The sequence below is a fragment of the Pipistrellus kuhlii genome, unplaced genomic scaffold (assembly GCF_014108245.1).
Source record: "Pipistrellus kuhlii isolate mPipKuh1 unplaced genomic scaffold, mPipKuh1.p scaffold_m20_p_13, whole genome shotgun sequence".
Taxonomy (NCBI): Eukaryota; Metazoa; Chordata; class Mammalia; order Chiroptera; family Vespertilionidae; genus Pipistrellus; species Pipistrellus kuhlii.
Genome location: NW_023425438.1, coordinates 38,370,726 through 38,394,474, shown reverse-complemented (window position 1 = coordinate 38,394,474; position 23,749 = coordinate 38,370,726). Strand labels below are relative to the sequence as shown.

At 41.4% G+C, this 23,749-nt stretch overlaps 1 protein-coding gene across 5 annotated transcripts in view; it reads right to left on the bottom strand.

Annotated features, from left to right (window-relative positions):
* Positions 1-617: 617 nt before the first annotated feature.
* ALMS1 (ALMS1 centrosome and basal body associated protein) overlaps positions 618-23,749 on the bottom strand; it is a 131,449-nt gene continuing 108,317 nt past the window's right edge. For 2 of the 5 annotated variants that reach the window (XM_045580904.1, XM_045580908.1), the window contains 7 exons: positions 11,867-11,987; positions 10,273-10,476; positions 9,569-9,795; positions 7,778-7,961; positions 6,535-6,598; positions 1,660-1,759; positions 618-766 (listed from right to left, as the gene is read on the bottom strand). In XM_045580904.1, coding sequence (XP_045436860.1) covers positions 722-766; positions 1,660-1,759; positions 6,535-6,598; positions 7,778-7,961; positions 9,569-9,795; positions 10,273-10,476; positions 11,867-11,987 — 945 coding nt within the window. In that variant the 3' untranslated portion in view covers positions 618-721. Of the gene's footprint in view, positions 767-1,659; positions 1,760-6,534; positions 6,599-7,777; positions 7,962-9,568; positions 9,811-10,272; positions 10,477-11,866; positions 11,988-23,749 lie in introns of those variants that run through there. The other 3 variants (XM_045580905.1, XM_045580906.1, XM_045580907.1) reach the window with 2 other exon arrangements.

The window sequence follows — 23,749 nt, the reverse complement described above, 5'->3', positions numbered from 1 at the left end:
ATATATATATTCTCCCCTCCCCCCATTATCACATACATTAAATCCTGCTTTTCAGAAGTGGTTTTCCAGATTATAAACACTGGTGCCATGTAAGACGATAAATGCTCTGAGGCTTTAATCCTGCAAACAAGGGGGTGGGTAAAGGAAAATTCCCCAAAGGTTAGTGGCCTTTCTTCCCGGCCTACAGCTCCCAGCAGCTGGGATGAGACTAAGGGAGTTCTAGACCTGAGAAGCCTGTCTGCTGGGAGTCGGCGTGCGCGGTGGTACAGACACCCTCTCCGCAGAGGCCATGGCAGGGTCTTCCAGGGAAAGGCCCATTTCCCGTACGGACCGTTTTAGACTGCGGCTCCCCACGCACTCGGGAGACATGGCTCAGCTCCGGATGGGAAAGAAATGACCCTCTGGGGCTTGTTTTATGTGGAGTCAAGAATATTTTAAAAAAGTAATTTATTTTCTAAAAGTTTAAAAACACAAACAAAAGGGACTATTATCTAGATAAGAAGTAATGTTATAAAGCGCCCCTGTGGGCCAGGCCACTGTAAAGAAAGTACTGCTCCCAAACCTTTACAGCCTTACCACTCTGCCCCGCACTCTTAGACGGTTACTACTTCGAAATCACACATGGACAGAGAGTTTGTTTTATTGAACCAGACTCAAAGTAAGGGTTATGCTTCTTCAGGTTGATAAAATAAAATTCCATGGCTCTGAAGAAAATAATCTGTCAGTCCCAGGGAACTTTTCTCCCCAAGAGTTGATTGGTCACTTTCTGTGGAAGAAAAGACAGGCAGGAAAGAAGTTAGCAACCTCGCGACCAGGCAGATGGGCACCCCTTCCCTCGGACATGGCACTGAAGACCGGTGGGGTTCTGACCAAACCTTGTTTACCTTCCCCAGAACAGAAACTATGGTAACAATACGAAAAATACTTCCTGGAGTGTTTAGGAAAGATAATCTCTAACCAGTAGCTATTATTTCTGTACAGATGCAGACATTCTACAATCCTGATAGACTGGAGTTGGCGAACACACAGCACAGTGAGAGCCTGTGCAGGGCTGGGGCCTCCGCACTGGAGCAGGCCCAGCCTGAACTCTGGGATGTGCTCCAGAAGCGTTCGGTCTGGGATGAATGCGTCCTTTGTTTTCTGACTTTCAGCGTCCTCGTTGGAAGGGAACCAGGACAGTGAAGGATGTGGCCCATTTCATTTCTCAAGGAATAAATTGTTAGCAAGTGCCCTTGCCTGGGAGGTTCTGGGACCCACAGCACACTGATTCCACGGGAGCGATGGGCAGGACATGGTGCCAGGCTCTGGCAACTCTTAAGCCACACGCAGAACTTTCCAGCCTTTTACAAAATTCTAAAGGTATAAAACTACCACCTGGGACGCTGGAATTCTACTGGACTTGACCATTTCTACCGTAACATACATCTAAACTGACCCCTAAAGATGAAATTTGGTTTCCTTCCCAATGTATGCTTTGAAGGGGCCTTTTTAGGTTTGGTTTTTTATTTTTAGATTTGAAATCTAGTCATAGGTGCCTTTATCTTCCAATTTCAGCAGTGGTACAGTGCATCAATGAGTTAATTCCAACAGGTCAGGTGTGTGTCACTCAGTTTCTCTTCCTTGATAAACCTGACCAATTCCGCTCTGGGACTGACTGACCTTTTTATACAGCTGGGCTCGCAACCGGTACGACTTATATTCCAATTTCCTCCTTTCCTCTTCTCTCTTTTTCTTTACTTCTGGAAGCTGCTCATAAATCCTTAGGAAAGACAGAAAGCAGTGAGGTTACCAGGCCACAGAGGCACATGATGTCTTCTCACCGACTAAATATCAGTAAAGCTGGGAAAAAAGGACCATTATTAGAGAAGATAACAAAGGCCACTGGAAAAGAACATGTGGTATGAAGGGAAATTCTGCTTCGACCAGGAAAGGCTGTATTCCAAGGCTGGAAATCTAGGAGCCAGACTAATCAGGATAGTCAGAAATTACATTGTGTGAATGGTTTCTTGAGAGCAATTATTACATACTAGTGGCTTTGTGCATGAAATTCGTGTGTGTGTGTGTGTGTGTGTGTGTGGGGTCCCCCCCAATCTGGGACCCCTTGAAGGATGTCCTACTGCCCATTTACAGGGAACGGGCCTAAACCAGCAGTCGGACATCCCTCTCACAATCCAGGACTGCTGGCTCCTAACTGCTCACATTCCTGCTCCTAACCACTCTGCCTGCCAGTGTGCTTGCCCCCAACTGTAACCTCCCCCCTACCAACCCGCTCGCTCTATACTGCCCTTCTGCTGGCCTGCTTGCTCCCAGCTTCCCTCCGCACTGGTCTGCTTGCCCACAACTGTCCCCCCTCTGGCCTGCTCACTCCAAACTGCCCCCCCCCCGCTGTCCTGATCATCCCCAACTGACCCCCACTGATGGCCTCCTCACCCCCAACTGCCCCTTTCCCCCACTGGTCTGATCACCCACAACTGCCGTCCCATCCTGGTTGATCACCCACAACTGCCCTTCCTTCTTGGCCTCTAACCACCTCTACCTCAGTCCTGCCACCATGGCTTTGTCCAGAAGAACACTTGGAAGGTCTCCCAGTCTAATTAGCATATTACCCTTTTATTGGTATAGAGGCCTGGTGCACGGGTGGGGGCTGGCTGGTTTGCACTGAAGGGTGTCCTGGATCAGGGTGGGGGTACTCAGTGCACTTGTACAGCTGCCTGTATTTATGTTCTGAAGCACTGACACCTTATAGAAGATGCTTCTACGGTATTCCATTAGGCCAGCTTCACAGTCCCTTACAGAGGGGCTCCTCTCACTGAGGTGAGTGTAATTAGCTGCCACACAGTGAGCACTGGAATTTCCCCTAATTAAATTTTGTGACAGAATAAAGCAATGGTTTTCAAATTTTTTGGACAAGGACCCCTTTATACTCTTAAAGCTTGAGGCCAATTTTGGTCAATGTGAATTTTATCTATTGAGATCTAATGTATAAGAAATTAAAACTAAACATTTTAAAAGTACTTAATTTGATCCTCACCTGAGCATATTTTCCCATTGATTTTTAGAGTGGAAGACAGAGGGAAAGACGGAAATATTAACGTGAGAGAAACACACCAATTGTGCCTCCTGCACAAGCCCCGACCAGGACCCAGTCCAGGGAGGAGCCTGCAACCGAGGTGTGTGCCCTCGGCCAGAGAGGAGCCCGGGGCTGCTTAGGCTGACACTCTGTCCACCGAGTCAAACCAGCGAGGGCAAAAATACTTACTTCTTAATGCACCTAAAAATAAAAATAATAAACCTGTTGCATGCTAACACGTTTCCCAAAACTAAAATGTTTAGTAAGAGTGGTACTGTTTTACATATTTTGTAAATCTATATTTTATAAAAATTTAATGTCTAATAAAAGACAGCTAGATTTTTACATCTGCCTCTGTATTACATTTGTTGTAATATACCGGTCTAGTTAAAAGATACATTTTTAAAAATCCAGTTGGACAAGGGAGAAGTATTTTAATATTCTTTTCAGATAATTGCTGATTTTCTTGATATTGCACCAAAACTTGACAAGTGCTAGTTTCTTAAAAAGTAGTTGCAATGTAGAATCTAAACCCATTATCAATGAGCTTTTGTACACTCATATAAACAGAGGTCTATCTTGCACTTTGAATGGATCGTCTATCCATGCCTGATTTTGTAACACAATGCCAGTCATTGGGAGAATACTGGCCCAGTGACTTATGCAGATCTTCTAAATGCTGACATATTTACTTATATAACAACAACGTACTTGTTAATATCATTGCTGACATCATCAGAAAAGTCTCAGTACTGGGAGGTAGTCAACCATATAGTGGTAGACCAAGTTTTCTAGAATTTGATTTTTTGCTTGAAAGCTCAAATTTTCTCTTTGGCAGTAAACACTGTCAGCTGTTTTACTTGAAGTGACAGACTCAGGTCGGAATAATCAGCTTATCTACCATTTTTCAAGTAAAGACTGTGTTCTACTTCAGCTCGCTCCACAAACCTTGGTGTAAGTGCCCTTCCTTGAACCGGCCTCGGTCTTGCTCTCAGCAGGTGCTCTGCATGTACTTCCCTTACACTGCTGGCAGGTGGCTGCAAAGAGTACAGTTTCCTGCCCTGGCTGTTCTGCTCAGAGGTTAGAGCGTCTGCTGGCACCTACCCCAGTTCCAGGCTCGATCTTGATCCCTGACCCTGATCGGGGCAAGTGCAGTAGGAAACTCATTGATGTGATTCACATCCATATTTCTCTCTCTCCACCCCCCTATTTCCCTTCTACTCTCTCTACAGATATCAACTGAAAAAATATCCTTGGATGAGGATAAAAAAAGAAAGGAAGGAAGGAAGGAAGAAAGAAAGGAAGGAAGGAAGAAAGAAAGAATGAAAGAAAGAAAAGAATACAAAACCTTCTAGACCAGCAGGCTCAAATAGTGTTAAGGTACCAGCAATTTTATTCCTTCCCTATTACTTTTGCATCATCAGTGCAAATGTCAACACACTGAAAAAGGCAATGACATTCTAGTATTATTTTGAGATTCATTTTGACCTGGCAAATCCCTTGAAAGGGTCTCAGAACTTCCAGAGGTCTACAAGCACACTTGAAGAACTCCGTGATTAAAGCCTCCCTTTGAAGTACATTTAAGGAAACGGTTTACTAAATGGAGAGTAAAAACATAATTTCAGGAGGAATGCTTTAAGCATCTAAGGTAAACTGTTTTCAAACATTCTGCTGGCTAGAAAACTATTCTTATTTAAGGAGGTAGCTAATGAACCCCTAAATGGTAACTCTTAATTCAGTTATTCCATGGCATTCTCATGATCAATATATGCATATCTCTAATGAATGCTAATGCACACAATGGAACAAAATTAAAAAAATATATAAAGGCAAAAAATTAGTCTTTTTCCTACCCAGTCACTCAGTTGTTGTTTTTTTTTTTGTCAAAGGCAATCACTATTATCAGTTTTTGTGTGTATCCTTCCAGAGATATACTATGCATATAAAGTGTCCGCCTTTACAGAAGCACAAATATTTATTTTTAAAGACTATAGTGGCAGTGTTCACGTGCTTCTGAAACCTGACTTTTTCTCAAGCTTAATTTAATGTGTATTGGACCATACTCCATTATTTCTCACTGTATTGAAGAGATTTCTAGAAACAGGATAGCCTAGATAAAAAGTAAGGCCCCAAGAGATGCAAATCAAAACAACAATGTGGTACTATCTCACACCTGTCAGAACGGCCAACATCAACAAATCAACAAACGACAAGTGTTGGCGAGGTTGCGGAGAAAAAGGAACCCTTGTGCACTGCTGGTGGGAATGCAGACTGGTGCAACCACTGTGGAGAACAGTGTGGAGTTTCCTAAAAAAACTGAAAATGGAACTCCCATTTACCCAGTAATCCCACTCCTAGGAATATATCCCAAGAAACTAGAAACACCAATCAGAAAGGATATATGCACCCCTATGTTCATAGCAGCACAATCTACAATAGCCAGAATTTGGAAAGAGCCTAGGTGCCTGTCAGCAGATGATTGGATCCAAAAACTATGGTACATCTACACAATGGAATACTATGCTGCCATAAAAAAGAAGGAATTCTCATCATTTGCAGCAACCTGGATGGAATTGGAGAACATCATGCTGAGTGAAATAAGCCAATCAATGAAGAGAAACACTACATGACCTCACTCATTTGTGGATGATAAAGAACATTATAAACTGTTGAACCAAGAGACAGATATAGAGACTGTAAAGCAACAGGCAGACTGTCAAATTACAGTGGGGAGGGGAGGAAGATCTGGGGGAGATAATAGATCAACCGAAGGACTTGTTTACATACATATAAGTACAACCAATAAAACTCTTGGGAGGGAGGGTATGCATGGGAGGGAGGGGGGCAAAAAAAAAATCAATAAAATATAAAAATAAAATAAAATAAAATAAAAAAATTAAAAATATCCACCATCCTTCAAGACCCAGTTCCAAGTTGTTCTATTATATGTACATCTCTCTGAAAAATAAATAAAAGTAAGGCCCCAAATAAATATTCATTTCTAAATACTCTAAATTTAGGTTTCTAATAAGGATGAGCTTCTCTAAGGCATGCAAATTAGTGGGAATTCTTTCTATCTTTGATAGATGAATCATCCATACCATGATCTGCTACCTATTCTTCTCTTTTTTAATGTCATACATGAGAAATTCACAACTAATTTTTTATGTTTTAACGAGCAGAATGCCTTTGTTCTGAGGGCAAGCCAGAGCTCTTGAGTACTTGCTGGCCTGATTTGTACTTTTTTCTTTCTTTCTTCTTCTTCTTCTTCTTCTTCTTTTTTTTTTTTTTAAATTTCTTTATTGATTAAGGTATCACATATTTGTCCTCATCCCCCCATTCCCATCCCCCACCGCTCCCCACTCATGGCCCCACCCCCTGTTGTCCCTGACCACTGATTAGGCATACGTATGCACACACGTCCTTTGGTACTTTTCTAATTACTCTTATTCTTTTGGCCTTACCGTTTAGACCTCTGAATCATTTCCTTCTTTCCAACAGGCCTATACTTCTGGGCAGCCAGGAAACCTAAGCAAGAGAAAAAGAGGTTTACAGTGAGTAGTGACATAACAAGAAAGGGTGTGGTGTGCAAGAGCTGTGTGACAGAGTTGCTAGGACTTTGAGGTCCTACTGTGAGCTGACAGTGCTAGGTGGTCACCAATGACAAAGGCCAAGGCCAGGGTTAAACCATGATGACTGTGACAGCAGCCTACGTCGCCTGAAGGCATAACACTGTGGCACAGACTAGACTATAAATTGATACACTGCCCCGTTTACAGATAATATGATGAAACTGTTAGGTACTTTGTAGTTTTCACAGGTTTCAAATATTACTTTATTGATCTTACTCCTGAGCATAACTGTGAAGAGCGATGATTCTGGAGCCAGCCCACCTGGATTCAAATCTCAGCTTAGTAAGTACGTAATCTCTTAGCCTTTGTTTTCTCATCTCTAAAACAGGGATATTAATAGGATCCACCTCAGGAAATATTGTATTAAACGCCAACACTGTCTGAGTAAAACATAAGGGCTACATAATGATTACTTATTATTTTTTAATATATTTTTATTGATTTCAGAGGGGAAAGGAGAGGGAGAGAGAGGGAAATATCAATGATGATAGCGAGTTATTGATCAAGCTGCCTTTTGCATGCCCCACACTGGAGATCAAGCTTGCAACCCGGGCATGTGTCCTGACTATGAATTGAACTGTGATCTCCTGGTTCATAGGTTGACGCTCAACCACTGAGCAAAGCCTGCCAGGCCATAACTATTATTTTAATTACTAACACTACTATTTCTATTATTGTTATTATTATTATTGCCACCCTATGAAGTATAAAAGCCTGAAATCAATCCCCTCTTTAATGAAAGAAATGAACAAACATAATACTACTTTTGGAACTAACTTGCTCATAGACACAGAGATTGTTTATAAAAATACCTTCTTACTGTACACTATCGTTTTTAAAATGCAGTCATAGGGCAAGAGTAACTGGGCTTATTTGGATCATTCAAATTCTGAGAGCTAAACTGGGTGGGTTTTGTGACCTCAGGAGATGTCTCAGCAAGCAAAGAAGTCTCTCTGTCCATGTAACTGGCCTGGTATTGAGCAGTGCTCCCCATAACAAGAAGCAGACCTTAGAAAAAAGAGAACAAAAGCAGATCTTGACCTCTGTACCCAGGAAAGGGAAGTGCAGGCTGTACCTCTCTTAGGGAGCGGGTGCACGGAGTCCCCCTGGCCCTGCCATTCTTGCCCAGTGTTGAACAGCACCTCCCGCTCATTCTGTAACACGTTCTGTAGCTTCCTCTCCTGGACTATTAACTTCAGCCGTTTTATCCGCTCCCCAGAGCGGGAGATGAAGTCAGGTCTGTGAAACAGAAGTGATTCCTGAGGAGAAAAAGCCCCATTCTTATATTAATGATGCAATTTGCTCTCTAAGGGCCTAGAAAAGCAGGATCTGACCAACGGATTTAAAGAGTCTGTTTCTAAAGGTATTTTCTATTCTATTCTTGCAAACTAGAGGCCCTGTGCACAAGATTCGTGATCCGAAGGGGAGCCCTCTCAGCCCGGGAGCCCTCAGGGAAGGCCCAACTGATGGCTTAGGTCCGTTCCCACGCAGCCAGTCGGACAACCTCAGTGCTGCCACGGAGGTGGGAGAGGCTCCCCCTACCACTGTGCTTGCCAGCCACAAGCTAGCTTCTGGCTAAGTGGTGTTCCTCCTGTGGGAGTGCACTGACCACCAAGGGGCAGCTCCTGTGTGGAATGTCTGCTTCCTGGTGGTCAGTGCGAATCACAGTGACCAGTTGTTCTGCCGTTAGGTCGATTTGCATATTACCCTTTTATTATATAGGAGGATTAGAGGCCCGGGCACAAATTTGTGCACCAATCGGGTCCCTTGGCCTGGCCTGTGGGAATGAGCTGAACCAGCTCTCTGACATCATCCAAGGGGTTCTGGATTGTGAGAGGATGCAGGCCAGGCCGAGGTACCCCACCGGTGTATGATCGGGGTCGGGGAGGGACATGGGAGGTTGGCCAGCTGGGGAGAGACCATAGGAGGGCTCCAGGGCATGTCCAGCCCATCTTGCTCAGTCCCAATGGGGTGGACCCCAGCAGCAACCTAACCTACCAGTTGGAGCATCTGCCCACTGGTGATCAGTACACATCATAGTGACTGGTCTACTGGTTGACTGTCTGTCCCTGGTGACCAGTACAAGTTATACAGAGTGATTGAGAGGCCTTAGCATGTCACTAGCATATTATGCTTTGATTGGTTGACACTTAGTATATTAGACTTTTATTATACAGGATAACCTAACAAACTCTCTGTGGGGGAGAGTTCAAGTAGGGAAATCAGAGGGATCAAAGAAATGCCTTAGGAATAAGCCAAGAGCTAAGATGTGGCAAATATAACTCTCCCAGATAGGATGGAGCTTGGCCCATTGTACTACATTAAATTTCCCTTCAAATACAGGGTGGGGCAAAAGTAGGTTTACAGTTGTCAGTACACAAAACAGTTTATTTTTAAATTATTTGTTAACAATTGTATTATTTTCCATAGGAACAACTGTAAGCCTACTTTTGCCTCATCCTGTACACCATTAAATAACATTTGCTGTAGCTCTCAAAGGACATATAAAGAGACTAGTGCCCTTTAAACTTCGTGTTATATAGCAGTAGGCATTCTGGAGGAACAAATATAAAGCTGAGCCAACATGAGGCCTCCAGGCCAACATGTGCCTATAAACTCGATGAGCAGCGTCCCTTCTACTGCCTTGTCCTCAGATGTTGAGGTTGATGAGCGGTTTAAAATGGTTAACAGAGTAAGGCAGCCTTCGATTAATAATGACAGTGAGAAAAGATGAACTCTGGAGGTGCTAGAAATGAGGGTCACATGATTGTGCTTCTGCAGGCCACGTCACAGATTCAACTTCTTTGTGCCTCACCCTTTCTCCCCCCTGACACACAAGGCTAACATTAACTCAGTGACCCTGTACCTGTAATGTCGCTTTCACTAATGGCTTCAGTGGACTTCTGCCTGGGCCTGCTAGTGACATGTGGCTGGCCGTGTGCTGGCTCTGCCAGTTCTGTTCCCGTAGTGGTTCCCTCCAGGGTTTGGTGTTGGTTATTGGTGCAAACCAGGAGATGCCAGGGCCACGATGATTGAGGTTTTCCTTCTTAGGACCAGACTTTACATTTTCCATAGGAATAAACCATGACACTTCTACAGGAAATATTTCTAAGTAAGAAAGGAGATTTTTGGCATTGTTGTTATTATTTAATAGCCAGAGTTTTGCTCTTGACATTCAAGTTTTGAAAATAACATGTATGTGGTTTAGTTTTTGCATTGGCAAATCAATCAATCAATCAATCAATCAATCTGAAAACCAAAAAAAAAAAAAAAAAATTAATAATAAGAATAAGAATAATAAAAATAAAAAATAAACAAATAAAGGACACCCAACTACTAATTGGTGTGGGGGAAAGAAGATTTTGCATATTTCTCAGAGACTTGTACATAAAATAGGCTCTCAGCAGATTCAGCTGTCAGAGGCCATCATGATGCCCAGGAGCCTGCTTAACTGCAGGAATGATTCTATAAATGTAGTGAGGGGGTGAAGATGGGGTCAACATAGGATCATTTAGAAAAAATAATCTGAGCATAGCTTTTCTGCTATAAAACCGGGAATTAGAAACAGACCTTCACAGCAACTCTGCTTGTTCTTCCTTAACTTTTTGTCTCCAAGATTTCTGGTAAGGAGCTTTTCTTCTTCTACTTTTTCTTCTGACCAAGAAGTTACATCACTGTCCTCTTCTGCTTTAACCTCAGTAAGACTTGGAGTTGGGAAAATCACCCCAACATCTCGAGTGTGTTTTTTGACACCGTTCACAATCTCCAAGTTTCCTGAGGGGAAAGATTACTTAGTTAGCAGGTAGTATATTCAAATCAGTAAATGAAAAGTTTTTAAGGCTTCAAAAATGCAGGCTATGGCTTTTGTTGGGTGGGTTGGAGTGTGAAATGGGGAAGAGAGGAAGGGAGGAAAGGTGGTAGGGGGAGAAAGGGAGGAAGGTAGGGGAAATAGAAGAAGAAAGGGGGAAGGAAGAGAAAGAGAGGGGGAGAGTGAAGGGAGTGGGGACAAGAGAAGGGTTTTTTTTTTATCTCTTAGTCAGTTTAGATATTAGAGGGAAAGAATTACATATAAATTCAGTTCTGATCCCAAGTGAGAAAGACAGGAAATGCTTCTAGTCCTCCTGGAAGTCACCTAGGTAAGGAAAAGGTTGACAGATGTAAAGACAAGACTTGAGGGGAAAGAAAAAGTCAAGGCAGAAGTTTATTTTTGTTTTATAAAATCAAAAGATATAAAAAAGCATAAAATGAAAAGTATCCTTTCCACTCCTATTCTCCATTCACCCAGTTCATAACCCCATTATTCCAGAGAATTTTCTGTGCACATTCAAACAATTCTCTTATTTACTTATGTTAATCCTCAGCAGAGGGCATTTTTCCATTGATTTTTAGAGAGTGAGAGGAGGGGATGAGAGAGGAAGAGAGAGAAATACTGATGTGAGAGACACCTATTGGTTGCCTGCTGCACACTGGATCAAACCTGCAACCCAGGAATGTGCCCTTGACAGGGAGTTGAACCTGAGACACTTTGGTGCTTGGGCTGATGCTCTTACCACTGAACACACTGGCCAGGGCTCTTCCTTATTTTTTAAATACATGTAGTAGCACGCTATACAATATTCTGTACCTTATCTTTTTTTTTAAATTATATGTCATGAAGATCTTGCCATATTGGTAGAGAGACCTTTGTCATCCTAAGTAGGATTTCATTATATAGATGTATAGTAATTTATTTAACCATTTGGCTATTGATGGACATATAAGTTGTATTTCATTTTCTGCTAAACTAAATGATACTTAGATTAACTATGTGGATAATTCTACATACTTGCCATTTTGCACAGTATATATATAATGCACAGTATATCTGAAGGCTAAATTCCAAAAGTAAAAGTGAGGGTAAAAGAAATTTTATAGAAATTGCCAAATTGCTTGTCATAGGGGTTGTACTTCCAAGTTATGTTCCTTCTAGAATGTATGAGAGCACTTACTTCTTTATACTCTTGCCCACATACTTGCTAGGAAGCTTAGATTTCTGCCAGTCTGATAGGTGAGTAATGACATTTGAGTATAGTGTTAATCTTCATTTAGTTTCATGTTGAGTATCTTATATTTAGGAGCTACTTGTATTTTAGTGGAAAGAAATGTTTAAATTCAAGTAATTTACCTGCTTGCACACCCTTGTTTAACATGTGTACATTTTGTTTGTCGCAAAGGGTAGAGTTCGAGCTCCAGAAATTACCGGTAGAAGATGAAATAGAGTCAGAAGAAATCACACGGTTTACCACCTAGAAAAAACAAGAGACACCCCGTTATCATTACCTGCAGTCACTGCACAATTAATTACCCACAGAATAAGAAAACACAGTCACCAACCAAAAAGAGCCCTTTCTTATCCAATTCTAATTGCTGAGATGAAGCTTGTGACAGTGTAATCATGCTACCACATGATTTTATGACAGGGAGGAGGATGCTGCTGTGGTTGAATAAGGGCTTGAGCTGTTTCTTGAAGGTAAGACAACAAACAAACAAACAAACTAGGTATATTCCTAGGACTTGAAAAATGGAAGAAGATGCTAGCTAAAAATTAGCCTGGTCAGTCTTCAAAATGGAATTTTGATTGGACAACTACGTAAGTTTTGATCACAGAGGAGAGGGCCAGGGATAATTATAAAGAGTGGTGAGCAGCAGAGTGCTTTCTAAGACCGGGCTCAGATACTCATACAAGGGTAAATGCTGCAGAGCTGAAACATCCCTGAGAAATCCTGAATGAGTACTGCAAAAACATTAAAAAGCCCACAAGGCCTTTTTGGTTAAGTTTAGAGCAAGGAGAGCAATGAAGGTTGGAAAAATTCATGGATATAAGGTGATGGTGGAATATTAATGGGTGACAAAAAAAGTTATCAAACTGTAGTTGAATAAAAACAGTATAAAATAGTATTTCTTAAATTTTCCTATCACAACAATCCTCTTAGGGAGTGGCCCTGACCCAGAACGATGAGTTGGAATCTCACTGGGATGACATTTTGCTCATCTCCTTAAGCCAGTTTGGTAGAGGTAAACTGAAGACCAAGTTAGTAAAAGGAAACTGCAGGTACTTGTTCCCCTGAACTAGATCAAGTAAACTACATTCCAGGGACTTCAGGAAACTTAGCAACAGAATCCTGGAGGAGGGAGCTATGTTAGATGTCCGGGGAGGGGAAATGTAATTTTCATAGGTATGTATTGCAAGCTGGTGGGTTTAACACTAACAACCTGAAATATTTTAGAAGGAATCATCAATCTGGTAACTTCAACGAGGGCTCATAAGGCAGGCAGAACAAGCCCTGCCAGGTAAGCCTGGTTTTCCCTAGTAGACATGGTCACTAACTGGCAGACAAAAGAATTGTAGTAAGTACTTAATTTTAACAAAATGACAGAAATTCTCATGACATCTTTGAGGGCAAGATGGAGTAATATGGGCTTAATGATAATATAAGTTGGTAGAACTATAATTAGTTGAAACAATCATACCCAAATATTCTTAACAACATAAGAGACCATTACTATGTGACAGATCTTGCATTCAACACAAATATTGACTAAGCGCTTTATGTGCGTCAGTCACTTGGTTTACTCTGGCTATTCCTTAACATTTTACATACCAGTGTCTTGGAGATATGGGAAGCAGATCTCCCCTACAACGCACATCTGGGAGGGCCTAAATGGCCACAATCCCAAATAACAACAGGAATAATAGTCCAAGTCAAACAAAGCCTAATTGCGAAGTCCCACTCATTAAGCTGGAGGAATGGCAGAAACTTGGATGCAGTAGAAAAAGCTCTGGGTCTGAAGCCCAAGACCAACACCAGTCTCAGATCTTCCCTTCACTAACTGTTTCTATTCGAGTAAGCCATAACCTCTCTACACCAGTTTCCCATCTAGAAGGGAAAACTACATTTCTGAAATTATCTAAATGTTAGAACAAATGATTTAGATTATAAACAGTAAAAAACAAATATAAAACTATGAGGTTATTATGTTAAAAAAAAAAAGTATGAGCTCAGAAAGGGTGGTGACGAGGCGACTGACCAGCAAACACTGCACCTCTCTGCAGCTGTAAAAGAAAAAAGAAAAAGCAGCAGCACTTCAGTACTGAAACAGACTGATTTTCAAGACAGATTATATCCTTTACAAAATGTAAAGTATGCTGCCATTTTTGTGAAAAAGGGTATAAAACATATGCAGGTATTTGCTTTTTAATATATAAAATACCTATGAAAGAAAAGAAACCAGTTGGAAAGGGAGAGATAAAACTTTTTATTTGCAGATGGCATGATCCTATATATAGAAAATACGAAGGAATCCATGAGGTACTAGAACTAAAAAAAAAGTTTAGTTAGAGTGCAGAATATAAGATCAATAAGAAAAAAAACTCATTGTATTTTTATATTCTAGCAATGAGCAACTGGAAGTAAAATTAAGGAAACAATTCCATTCACAATATCATCAAAAAGAATAAAATATTTAGAATAAATTTAGCAGAAGGGCAAGCTTTGTACTCTGAAAACTATAAACATTGATGGGAGAAACTAACAATCTAAATAAATAATGAGAAATTCCACATATGTAATTTAAAATAGGGTAAAAGATAGACATTTCACCAAAGAGATATGAGTGGCCAATAAGCATATGAAAAGATGTTCAACATCATTAGTCATTAGGAAAATGCAAATTAAAAATCACAATGATCACTTCATATTTACTAGGATAGTTATGATTAAAAAAAAAGATGGATAATACTAAGTGCTGAGAAGGAAGCAGAGAAACTAGAATCTTCACATATGGCTGGTGGGAACCTAAAAATGGTAAGCCACTTTGGAAAATACTTAGGTATTTTCTTAAAAATTAAACATAAACTTAACATATTACCCAGCAATTCCACTCATAGATATGTACCCAAAATAAATGAAAGCCTGTTCACACAAAAAGGTTTAAACAAATGTTCATAGCACATTATTTGTATTATCCACTCAAATTAAACAATCCAAATGTCTAACAACTGGTAATTGAATAAATAAAATGTGGCCTATCCAGATAATGGAATACTAATCACAAATAAAAAGGAACTACTGACACAAATGGATGAACTTTGAAAATATGCTAAGCAAAAGAAGCCAGATGCCAAACACTATTATATGACTTTATTTGTATGAAATGTCCAGAAAAAGGCAGGGGTGGATTAAAAAATGCCTGGGGTTGTTATACAGATTGATTGTTTAGTTGTACAAGGGGCCTTTTTAGGGTGACAGAAATGTTCTAAAATGGAATTGTGGTAATAATTGCATAACTCTGTAAACTTACTAAAAATAATTAACTTGTACACTTTAAATCAGGGGTCTTCAAACTACGGCCCGCGGGCCACATGCGGCCCACAGAGGAGTCTGATCCGGCCCGCCAGGTCTCTGAGGGACCGTGATCTGGCCCCCACTTTAAAAAGTTTGAGGACCCCTGCTTTAAATAGATAAATTTTGTTATGTAAACTATACTTTAATAAATCTGTTTACAGCCCTGGCTGATGTGGCACAATGGATAGAGCATCAGCCTGCGGACTGAAGGCTCTCGGTTCAATTCTGGTCTAGGGCACATGTCTAGGTGTGGGCCCATCCCCAGTGTAGGGCATGCAGGAGGCAGTTGATCAGTGATTCTCATCATCATAGTATTTCTCTCTCTCTCTCTCTCTCTCTCTCTCTCTCTCTCTCCCCCCTCTCTAATATCAATAAAAAATATATATTTAAAATAAATGTTTACAAAACAGGAATGGGAAGGACACTATCAAGTACTTTTTCACACATTTTAATTTTGTATCGTGTGATTGTATTACTCGTTTAAGAAGTGAGAATAAAACAAAACCTTACAGAGTGTAGCAATAAAGGTCTAACTCTAATGGCTTTGGTGAGTTCATCGGGAATAAAACATGTTAGGTCATAGAACTGTTCTAGCCACAGAAAGGAAGGTGATAAATCTGTTCTGTCAACATGCTCTCACTATCTGTAGTACATACAGCATGCTTAGTTCAGTGACGTTTAAAAATGGGATACTGACAAACTTCATAGACCAGGAAAGTTGCCATCTTGGGAAAGGGGAGTAAAAAGCATGACATGAGAGGAATAGTTCAAAGAGTGAAGATCAAAAAGAAAGGAAAATAAAGTAAAAATACTTCAGGGAAGGAAGAGGGTACCTAAGAGTTAGAAGGTTAGAACTGGGAACAGAACCAAGATACCAATGCAGGCTGATCTTGGAGCTTTGTAAGTTACATCCCTTGAAAACTGAAGCCTTAGACAAATGGGATGTGCTGCTCATGAGCAGTGAGTGGAGGAGCTGTTGAAGCAGAAGTGTTAATGATGGTCCCTTCCAACTCTGAGCTTGAACCTCCTGAAGTTCCGAAGCACACACCCAGTCGTGAAAGGCACCACTGGTGTGAAAGAACACACATTTACATCTGATTAATTGAGAAGACTTGGTGTATATGATTGCATTTCTAGGTTAAGTCCCTGCCTATAAAAAGGTTAATATTTAAAAATAGAAAGTAATCTAAAATAAATTTCCTTTCAACAAAACATAATTAGCCCTCTAGAATGGTGAAAATAAAAAGACATACAAGAGCAAGTGTTTTCAAGGATATGGAGAAACTGGAACCCTCATACTATGGAAATGCAAAATGGGGATAATACTTTGGATAACCGTTTAATAGATCTCAAACGGTTAAACTAAAGTTATATTTAACCCAGCAGATATCCACTCCTAAGCATATGCACAAAATACGTCCACACAAAAACTTGCTCATGAAAGTTCACAGAAGCTTTGTTAATAATAACCAAAAAGTTAAATACAAAAGTCTGTTAACTGGTGGCTGGATAAATGTGTATTCATAGAATGGAATGGTATTCTCTCTATATATAAAACTCTAATATGCAAATAGATTGAACAGTAGAACCACCAAACTGGTTACTATGACATGCACTGACCACCAGGGGGTGTGCGTGGAACTTGGCGGGCATTGGCAGCAGTCAGCAGAGTACGGAACATGTGGGAATCGGCTGTGGCAGGATGGTGGAGCAGGTGAGCTGGGAGCCAGACTAAGGCGGGGCTCTGGTCATGGGGGCGAACCTCTAATGGTTACTGAAAATTCGTTCCCGTGTGCCACATTCCTGTCCTGCACTCACAACTGCTGCAGGCGTGTCAGCAGGTGTGAGTAGCGGCTGTGAGCTCTGATCGCCCCTGAAGGTTTCTTTACCTGCTCCTAAGGGGCAATCAGGGCAGCACCTGTTGCTCGCACCCACTGCTGGTGCTGGCCCCAATCGCTCTGTGCCACCAGCAGGTGCGAGCAGGGCTGCCAGCAGACGGGATCAGAGGCATCGGCTGGAGGGGCCAGGTTGGGGCTTGGAAAATGGGCAGAGACCCCCCTGTGCCCACTGAAGCCTCCGGGCTCACAGTTCCTTTCAAGATGCATGGATTAGTGCACTGGGCTCCTACTTTGGTAAAAGGAATACACACTACAATGTAGATGAACCTAGAAAACATTAAGTGGAAGAAGCCTGTCTCAAAAGATCACATATTATATGATCCCATTTATAGAAAATGTCCAGAATAAGAAAATCTATAGGCAGGAAGGAGATTAGTAACCACAGCCAGGAGCTGGGGCAAGGGTGGGAGGTTGGGGGAAATGAGAAGTGGCTGCTAATGTGTACAGGGTGTTTCTGGAGTGTGCTGGAAATGTTTTAAAATTAGAGGGATGGTGCACAACTCTGCACACACTGAGACCCAATGAATTGTACATTTAAATATGAATTTTATGGCATGTGAAGGATCTCAAAAGCTGTAAAAACATATTTATCCATGTGTGGCCAAATGAAGTACATGTAGATTACAAAGCCTTATTTGTAGCAAAAGCTTCTCATGCTTTATGGTTCTGCATCTCCTGTTACTGAATCAGAGATATGAGAACAATGGAAAGTGAGCAACAGTATCATTTCACATAATAACGAATAGACTTTCCTAACAAAAATGTAGGTGCTAGGTGTTGTAGATACACTGAAACACTATACACACTCTATGATTAGGGCCAATTGCAAACTATCAGAATCATGCAATCATGCCATGTTGACTCTCACAGTTTCACAATAATCACAACATACAGGTCTGCATTGTGTATGACAATTTGTGCTGAGAACTGAGAACCCACTATGGGGTAGAACATTTTTGCTGTCATTTACAGATGCTGTTGGTAAACCACAACACTCCCACTTTCCTCGGTTCATCGGAAAGGCTAATGACTCCCCATCTATCCCTCAGGGCCTGGGATTAGCCAGGTGTGATCAGCCCATTCAGTTCTCCATAGTAAGGTGTGTATGTATATATATATATATATATATATATATATATATATATATATATATATATATATATATATGTATATATATACACACACACACACACACACACATACATGCACTGGATAAATCATATATATATATATAAAGATTTAAGCCGAAACCGGTTTGGCTCAGTGGTAGAGTGTCGGTCTGCGGACTGAAAGGTCCCGGGTTCGATTCCGGTCAAGGGCATGTACATTGGTTGCAGGCACATCCCCAGTAGGGGGTGTGCAAGAGGCAGCTGGTCGATGTTTCTCTCTCATCGATGTTTCTAGCTCTCTATTTCTCTCCCTTCCTCTCTGTAAAAAATCAATAAAAAATATTTTTTAAAAAATAAAGATTTAAGTAACTACAAGTCAAATGACACTATCAGCTATCATGGTCTAGGCTTGCTATTGTAGAGTCTTAAAAGGAGATACATGGTTGTTTTTAAAAATATATATATTTTTATTGATTTCGGAGAGGAAGGGAGGAGAGAGAGATAAAACATCAATGATGAGAGAGTATCATTGACTGGCTACCTCCTGAATTCCCCACACTGGGGACTGAGCCCACAGCCTAGGCATGTGCCCTTGACCGGAATCGAACCCAAGACCCTTCAGTCCAGGCGTCTTCAAACTGCGGCCCGCGGGCCACATGCGGCCCGCAGAGGAGTCTGATCAGGCCCGCCAGGTTTTTTGGGCAGTGAGCGCAGCCGAGGTGTTACAGTAGGAATTAGTAGTTCATATAGTCCGGCCCTCCAGCTCTCTGAGGGACCGTGATCTGGCCCCCACTTTAAAAAGTTTGAGGACCCCTGCTTCAGTCCAGAAGCTGATGCTCTTTCCACTGAGCCAAACTGGCTAGGGCTACATGGCTGTTGTTTTAATTTCTATTATTATGAGAGCAAACTCACCTGCTGATGCCTTACTTTATACTGGGAAAAGGAAGTAATTGCCACCATTTCAGAGATGTTTCAGGCTTTTGTATGTTTTAGTTTAACTAAAATCTAGGTGAGACTCATTCTCAAATTTAGCTTTTCAACTAAAAATTTACTTTTTAGGTGGAAATAGGAAAACATAATATAGGGAAAAAGGTCATGTTTCCTTACATGACCCTATATGACTATTCTTCATGTAGATTGTTATTGCTGACCTTCAGGTAGGCAGGTGCCTGCAAGATGTTTTGCTTTGTCCCTCCCCCCCAACCCCCTGCCCCCAAGGATTGGGTTTATGTTAATTCATTTATAACCATTCAAGTTTAGGACCAGAGATACACAATGATAGGACAGTCAGAGTCAAAATTAGAAATATATCCAATGTCATCAAAATAAAAATTTTTGTTGTTGTGAAAAGTTTTTAGTTATATGCAGATCAAACTTGGAAATGCAGTTTCAATAATAAAGCTACCCAGTAAAGGATGACACAATCACAAAGTACCTATTCCAAAAAGAACACTTTAACATAGTTTCAATTCCTAGAGACAAGATTAAAGCTTAAAAAGCAGGAACTCAGGTGATAATTATTATTCAGAACTGGTCATTTATTTCTGCAGGTATCTAATAAAAGAGAAACATGCAAATTTACCATACTTCCACTACGCCCACCAGCCAATCAGGAGTGAGTATGCAAAATAACCCAACAAGCTGGCGGTTAATCTGCATATCCCGGCACAGAGTGAAGACTGAAGGCAGCATAGAAGGAAGCCAAGCACTGCAGAAGGGAGTGAAGCTGCGGAGAAGCAAGTGGGGCAGCGGAGAAGGGAGGGAAGCAGGTGGGGCGGTGGAGATGGTTGCAGGAAGCCCTATTCTTGCAGGAATCTTCCCGCAATGGGTGTCTAGTCTATATATATAAAAGCCTAAGTGACCGCTGCAATCGGTTGACTGCTTGACCAGTTGCTATGATGCACTGACCAAAGGGGATAGAGGCTCAATGCAGGAGTTGCCCCCCTGGTGGTCAGAGCACTTCCACAGCCAACCTCCTGTGGGTGGCCAACCTCCCATAGTCCTTCCCCCTAGCTGGCCAGCCAGCCAGCCCCAATTGGCCTGATCACAGGCCAGGCTGAGGGACCCCCCCATGTGCACAAATTTGTGCAGTGGGACTCTAGTAAACAATAAAGGGGAAATTCCTTTGCTAGACACTGGGCAGTAGAAGCCAAGATAGCACAGGGGGAGGTCCTTCTGCTTTGAGGCCTGTGCAGCAGGGCCAAATGGTGACCATAATGGGGAGGTGCCTATCCTGGGAAAAGGATAAGATTGGTTGAGGGCATGAAACCCCAGAGGATCTAAGAAAGAGATTGGATAGGGGGAGGACGAGCCCAGGAAGGATTAGGAAAGAGAAGTTAGCTTGAAAGAAAGCCTGCTCTCTTTTAAGCACAAGGTAATATAATCCAAGCTTAATGAAGACCAAACTCAGTACCACACATGTACCAGTTAGTTCAAATGTGTTCTCTCTTTGTAGCAGCTGCAAGGTTCCAAGCATAGGCCTACGTGCAGCAACGCAGTGCCTGCTCAGCACAGTTAGGAACGGAGACTACGATAGCCTGATGGGGACAGAGACTGAGCTGAACTAAGTGTAGGAACCGACTGAACAGAACTACAAAGTTTCAGACACCTCTTGGCCAATGGCACAGAATTTCTGGGCCCTGGTCCTCCTGGGCTCGGTGAGGACAAGTTTGGGCTTGCTGCCCCAGAGGTTGGGCTTCGCCCATAGCGAGGCAGAGCTTAGCTATCTGCTCGTGGATGAGACACTGGGACAGTCTATTGCTTCTACTCCAATAAATCTTACCATTACACCTCATCCTCTATGCACAGGTCCCTGAAATGCTTTCCCTCGTCACTCTGTGGAAGAACCCTATTTTCACTGGCAACAAATTTAAGGAGCCATCACCAATCTCTTCTACACAAAGAATATACTTAACACTAAATTGTACACTTAAATGGTTAAAATGATAGATTTTATGTATTGTGTTTAACACTAAAAAGGTCATTTCGCCAGTCAGAAATATAATTTTGTATAATAATCACATAGAACAGGAAAAAAGACAATAAAATTTAAACCAAACATACCTGTTATAATTTTGACCTTAAGCAAAATAAATTCACTTCAAAAGAAAACCCTCTTATTGAGGGGGGAGGGTTCAATTCAATTAGATGCTACTTACACTGGAGCAAAATGACTAAGAAGGGCTAAAAATAAAAAGATGGGCAAAGACCAACTGGGCAAATGTACATTTAAAAATTGCATTGGATGAAACAGAATCAAAGACAAAATATGTTAAAAATGGAAAATGAACTTACTTTGGACAATTTACAGTGTAATTCATAGTGATTAAAAGCTATCATCTATATTGTACTTGCTAGACATAAACTTATACATAAACCTTAAATTACCACTAGATAAATCAACTTTCAATTATATTCTTTGGAATCCTTAATGGATCAAGGAAACCAATATTTGGGAAGAATATAATAAAGACAATAACAAAGTATATTAACAAAGATGACATACTAAGCATATTCATATAATTAGAATGTTAACTACTCTGTATGGAGACTCTACCTCCTTTATAACACCCTTGGAGTAGTTAGCCATACATTAAGTCACAAGTCTCTATATGTCCTTAAAACAGTAATAGAATTGAGCACAATCTCTAATCACAATACAGCAAAATTAATATGCAGTGAAACAATAAATCTAAGCAATGGAATTAAAAAAAATTCTCTCCTAAACTTTTCTTGGGTCAAACAAGAAATCCAAAGCTACACTATAAAACATCTAAAAGGTACTACTAATAAAAATACCACAGGTCAAAATCTACCAGTAGTGATATACATTTTTCCCCACTTGGATATCAACAGAGTTAAATAAAGCAGTGCTGCCATTTTTATAACCACCACTACCACCACCACCAACAACAAAAATAAATCAACTTTATTTTCATGAATTTTCTTGAAGCCTCAGAAAATCGAGGTCAGAGGTCAACTCTGGTCCTAAATCTAAGAAGAGACTGCTGTTATCTGGAAGAGATACAACTGGATACAATTAAGAAAGTTCGAGATTGGATTAAGTGCTGGAGATCAAGTGTGCACTGACAAGAGTGATGCCCTTGGGGGCTATAGAAATTGAGGGAGTCTGCACCCCTCTGAACTCCACGATTAAAGAATTTTATGAAGTGTCCATTATAGTGCAGACCCAGGAAAGGAAACAGCAGCTGTTGAGGGAAGGGCACAAAACTGCCTGGGAGGGATGTCAGCAAAACTGGATAGGGAGAACTCCAGGAACTTGCCCCTTTACTAGGACCAAAAATCTGACAAAAACTGTTAAAATCAACCTTATCAAAACTCTGAAATACAGTCAAAGGTACATGGCAACTAAAGAAAAGCAAGAGCAAGGCCAAATAAACCAAGTAGGAGAGAGCTTTGTGGCTTTTTACTTAGCATTGTTCCCCCCCACCCCCACCCCCACCCCCACCCCAATATTCCCCCTTTCCTGGCCAAGTATTTCTGGAATGCAAGGATGGTTTAACATATACCATTATTAATGATTATCAACATATACCATATTAATAGAATTAAAAAAACACACATACCCATATGATCATCTCAATAGGTGAAATATTTGGACTATCTAAGACTATCTCAAGAAACAAAACCCTTTCATGGTAAAAACACCCACCAAAATAGGAAAAAAAGGTAACTTCCTCAGCACAATAAAGGTTATATGTGGAAATACACAGCTAAAACCATTCTCAACGGCAAAAAACTGAATGTTTTCCTAAGATCATAAACAAACAATAGTGCCTTGCTTTTACCACTTCTATTTGACACTCTACTGGAAGATCTAGCCAGACCAACTAGGCAAGAAAAATAAAGGGTACCCAAATTGAAAAAGAGGAAGTAAGACTATCTCTATATAGATAATATCCTATATTAGAGGCCCAGTGCATAAAAATTTGTGCACTGGGGAAGGACCCTCAGTTCAGCCTGCACCCTCTCACAGTCCAAGAGCCCTCAGGGGATGTCCAAATAATGGCTTAGTCTGGCCTCCCTCTGTGGGAGGTGACCCCAGTAGGCCTATCTGGGGATGGTGAGCAGTCAGCCCCACCCTGCATCACCCTGCTGCTGCCCATGGCCTCTGTGGGAGGCAACTGGGCAGGCAGTCAGGGGATGGCGCCAGCCCCCATGCCCTGCCAGTGGTTGCCACCTTCCCCCCATCCCATTCCTGTCCCCTCCCTCTGCTTGCTGGCACACGCCTTGGCTGACCTGGTGTCACCTGCTTGCTGGCCCTGCCCCCCAACTGGTCATTCCTCCATTTGGTCGATTTGCACATTACACTTTTATTATATAGGATAATAAAAGGCTAATATGCAAACTGTCCCCTCGACCAGGAGTTTGACTGGCAGGCAGGCTGGTCAACTGCACATGTCCCCTCCCCCTGGCCAGTCTGGCCAGACCCCACCCAGGCACAAATTCATGCACTGGGCCTCTAATACATACATATATATATAAATATATATAACCTCCTATCTCATAAAAGAGTAACATGCAAATTATGACTCTGATACACCACAAGCCACACCAACCAACCAAGACAGCTGCAGCCACAGAGAAAGCAGGAGGGAGGTTTGGGTTTCCCAGGTGATGGAGAAAGTCAAGCTTT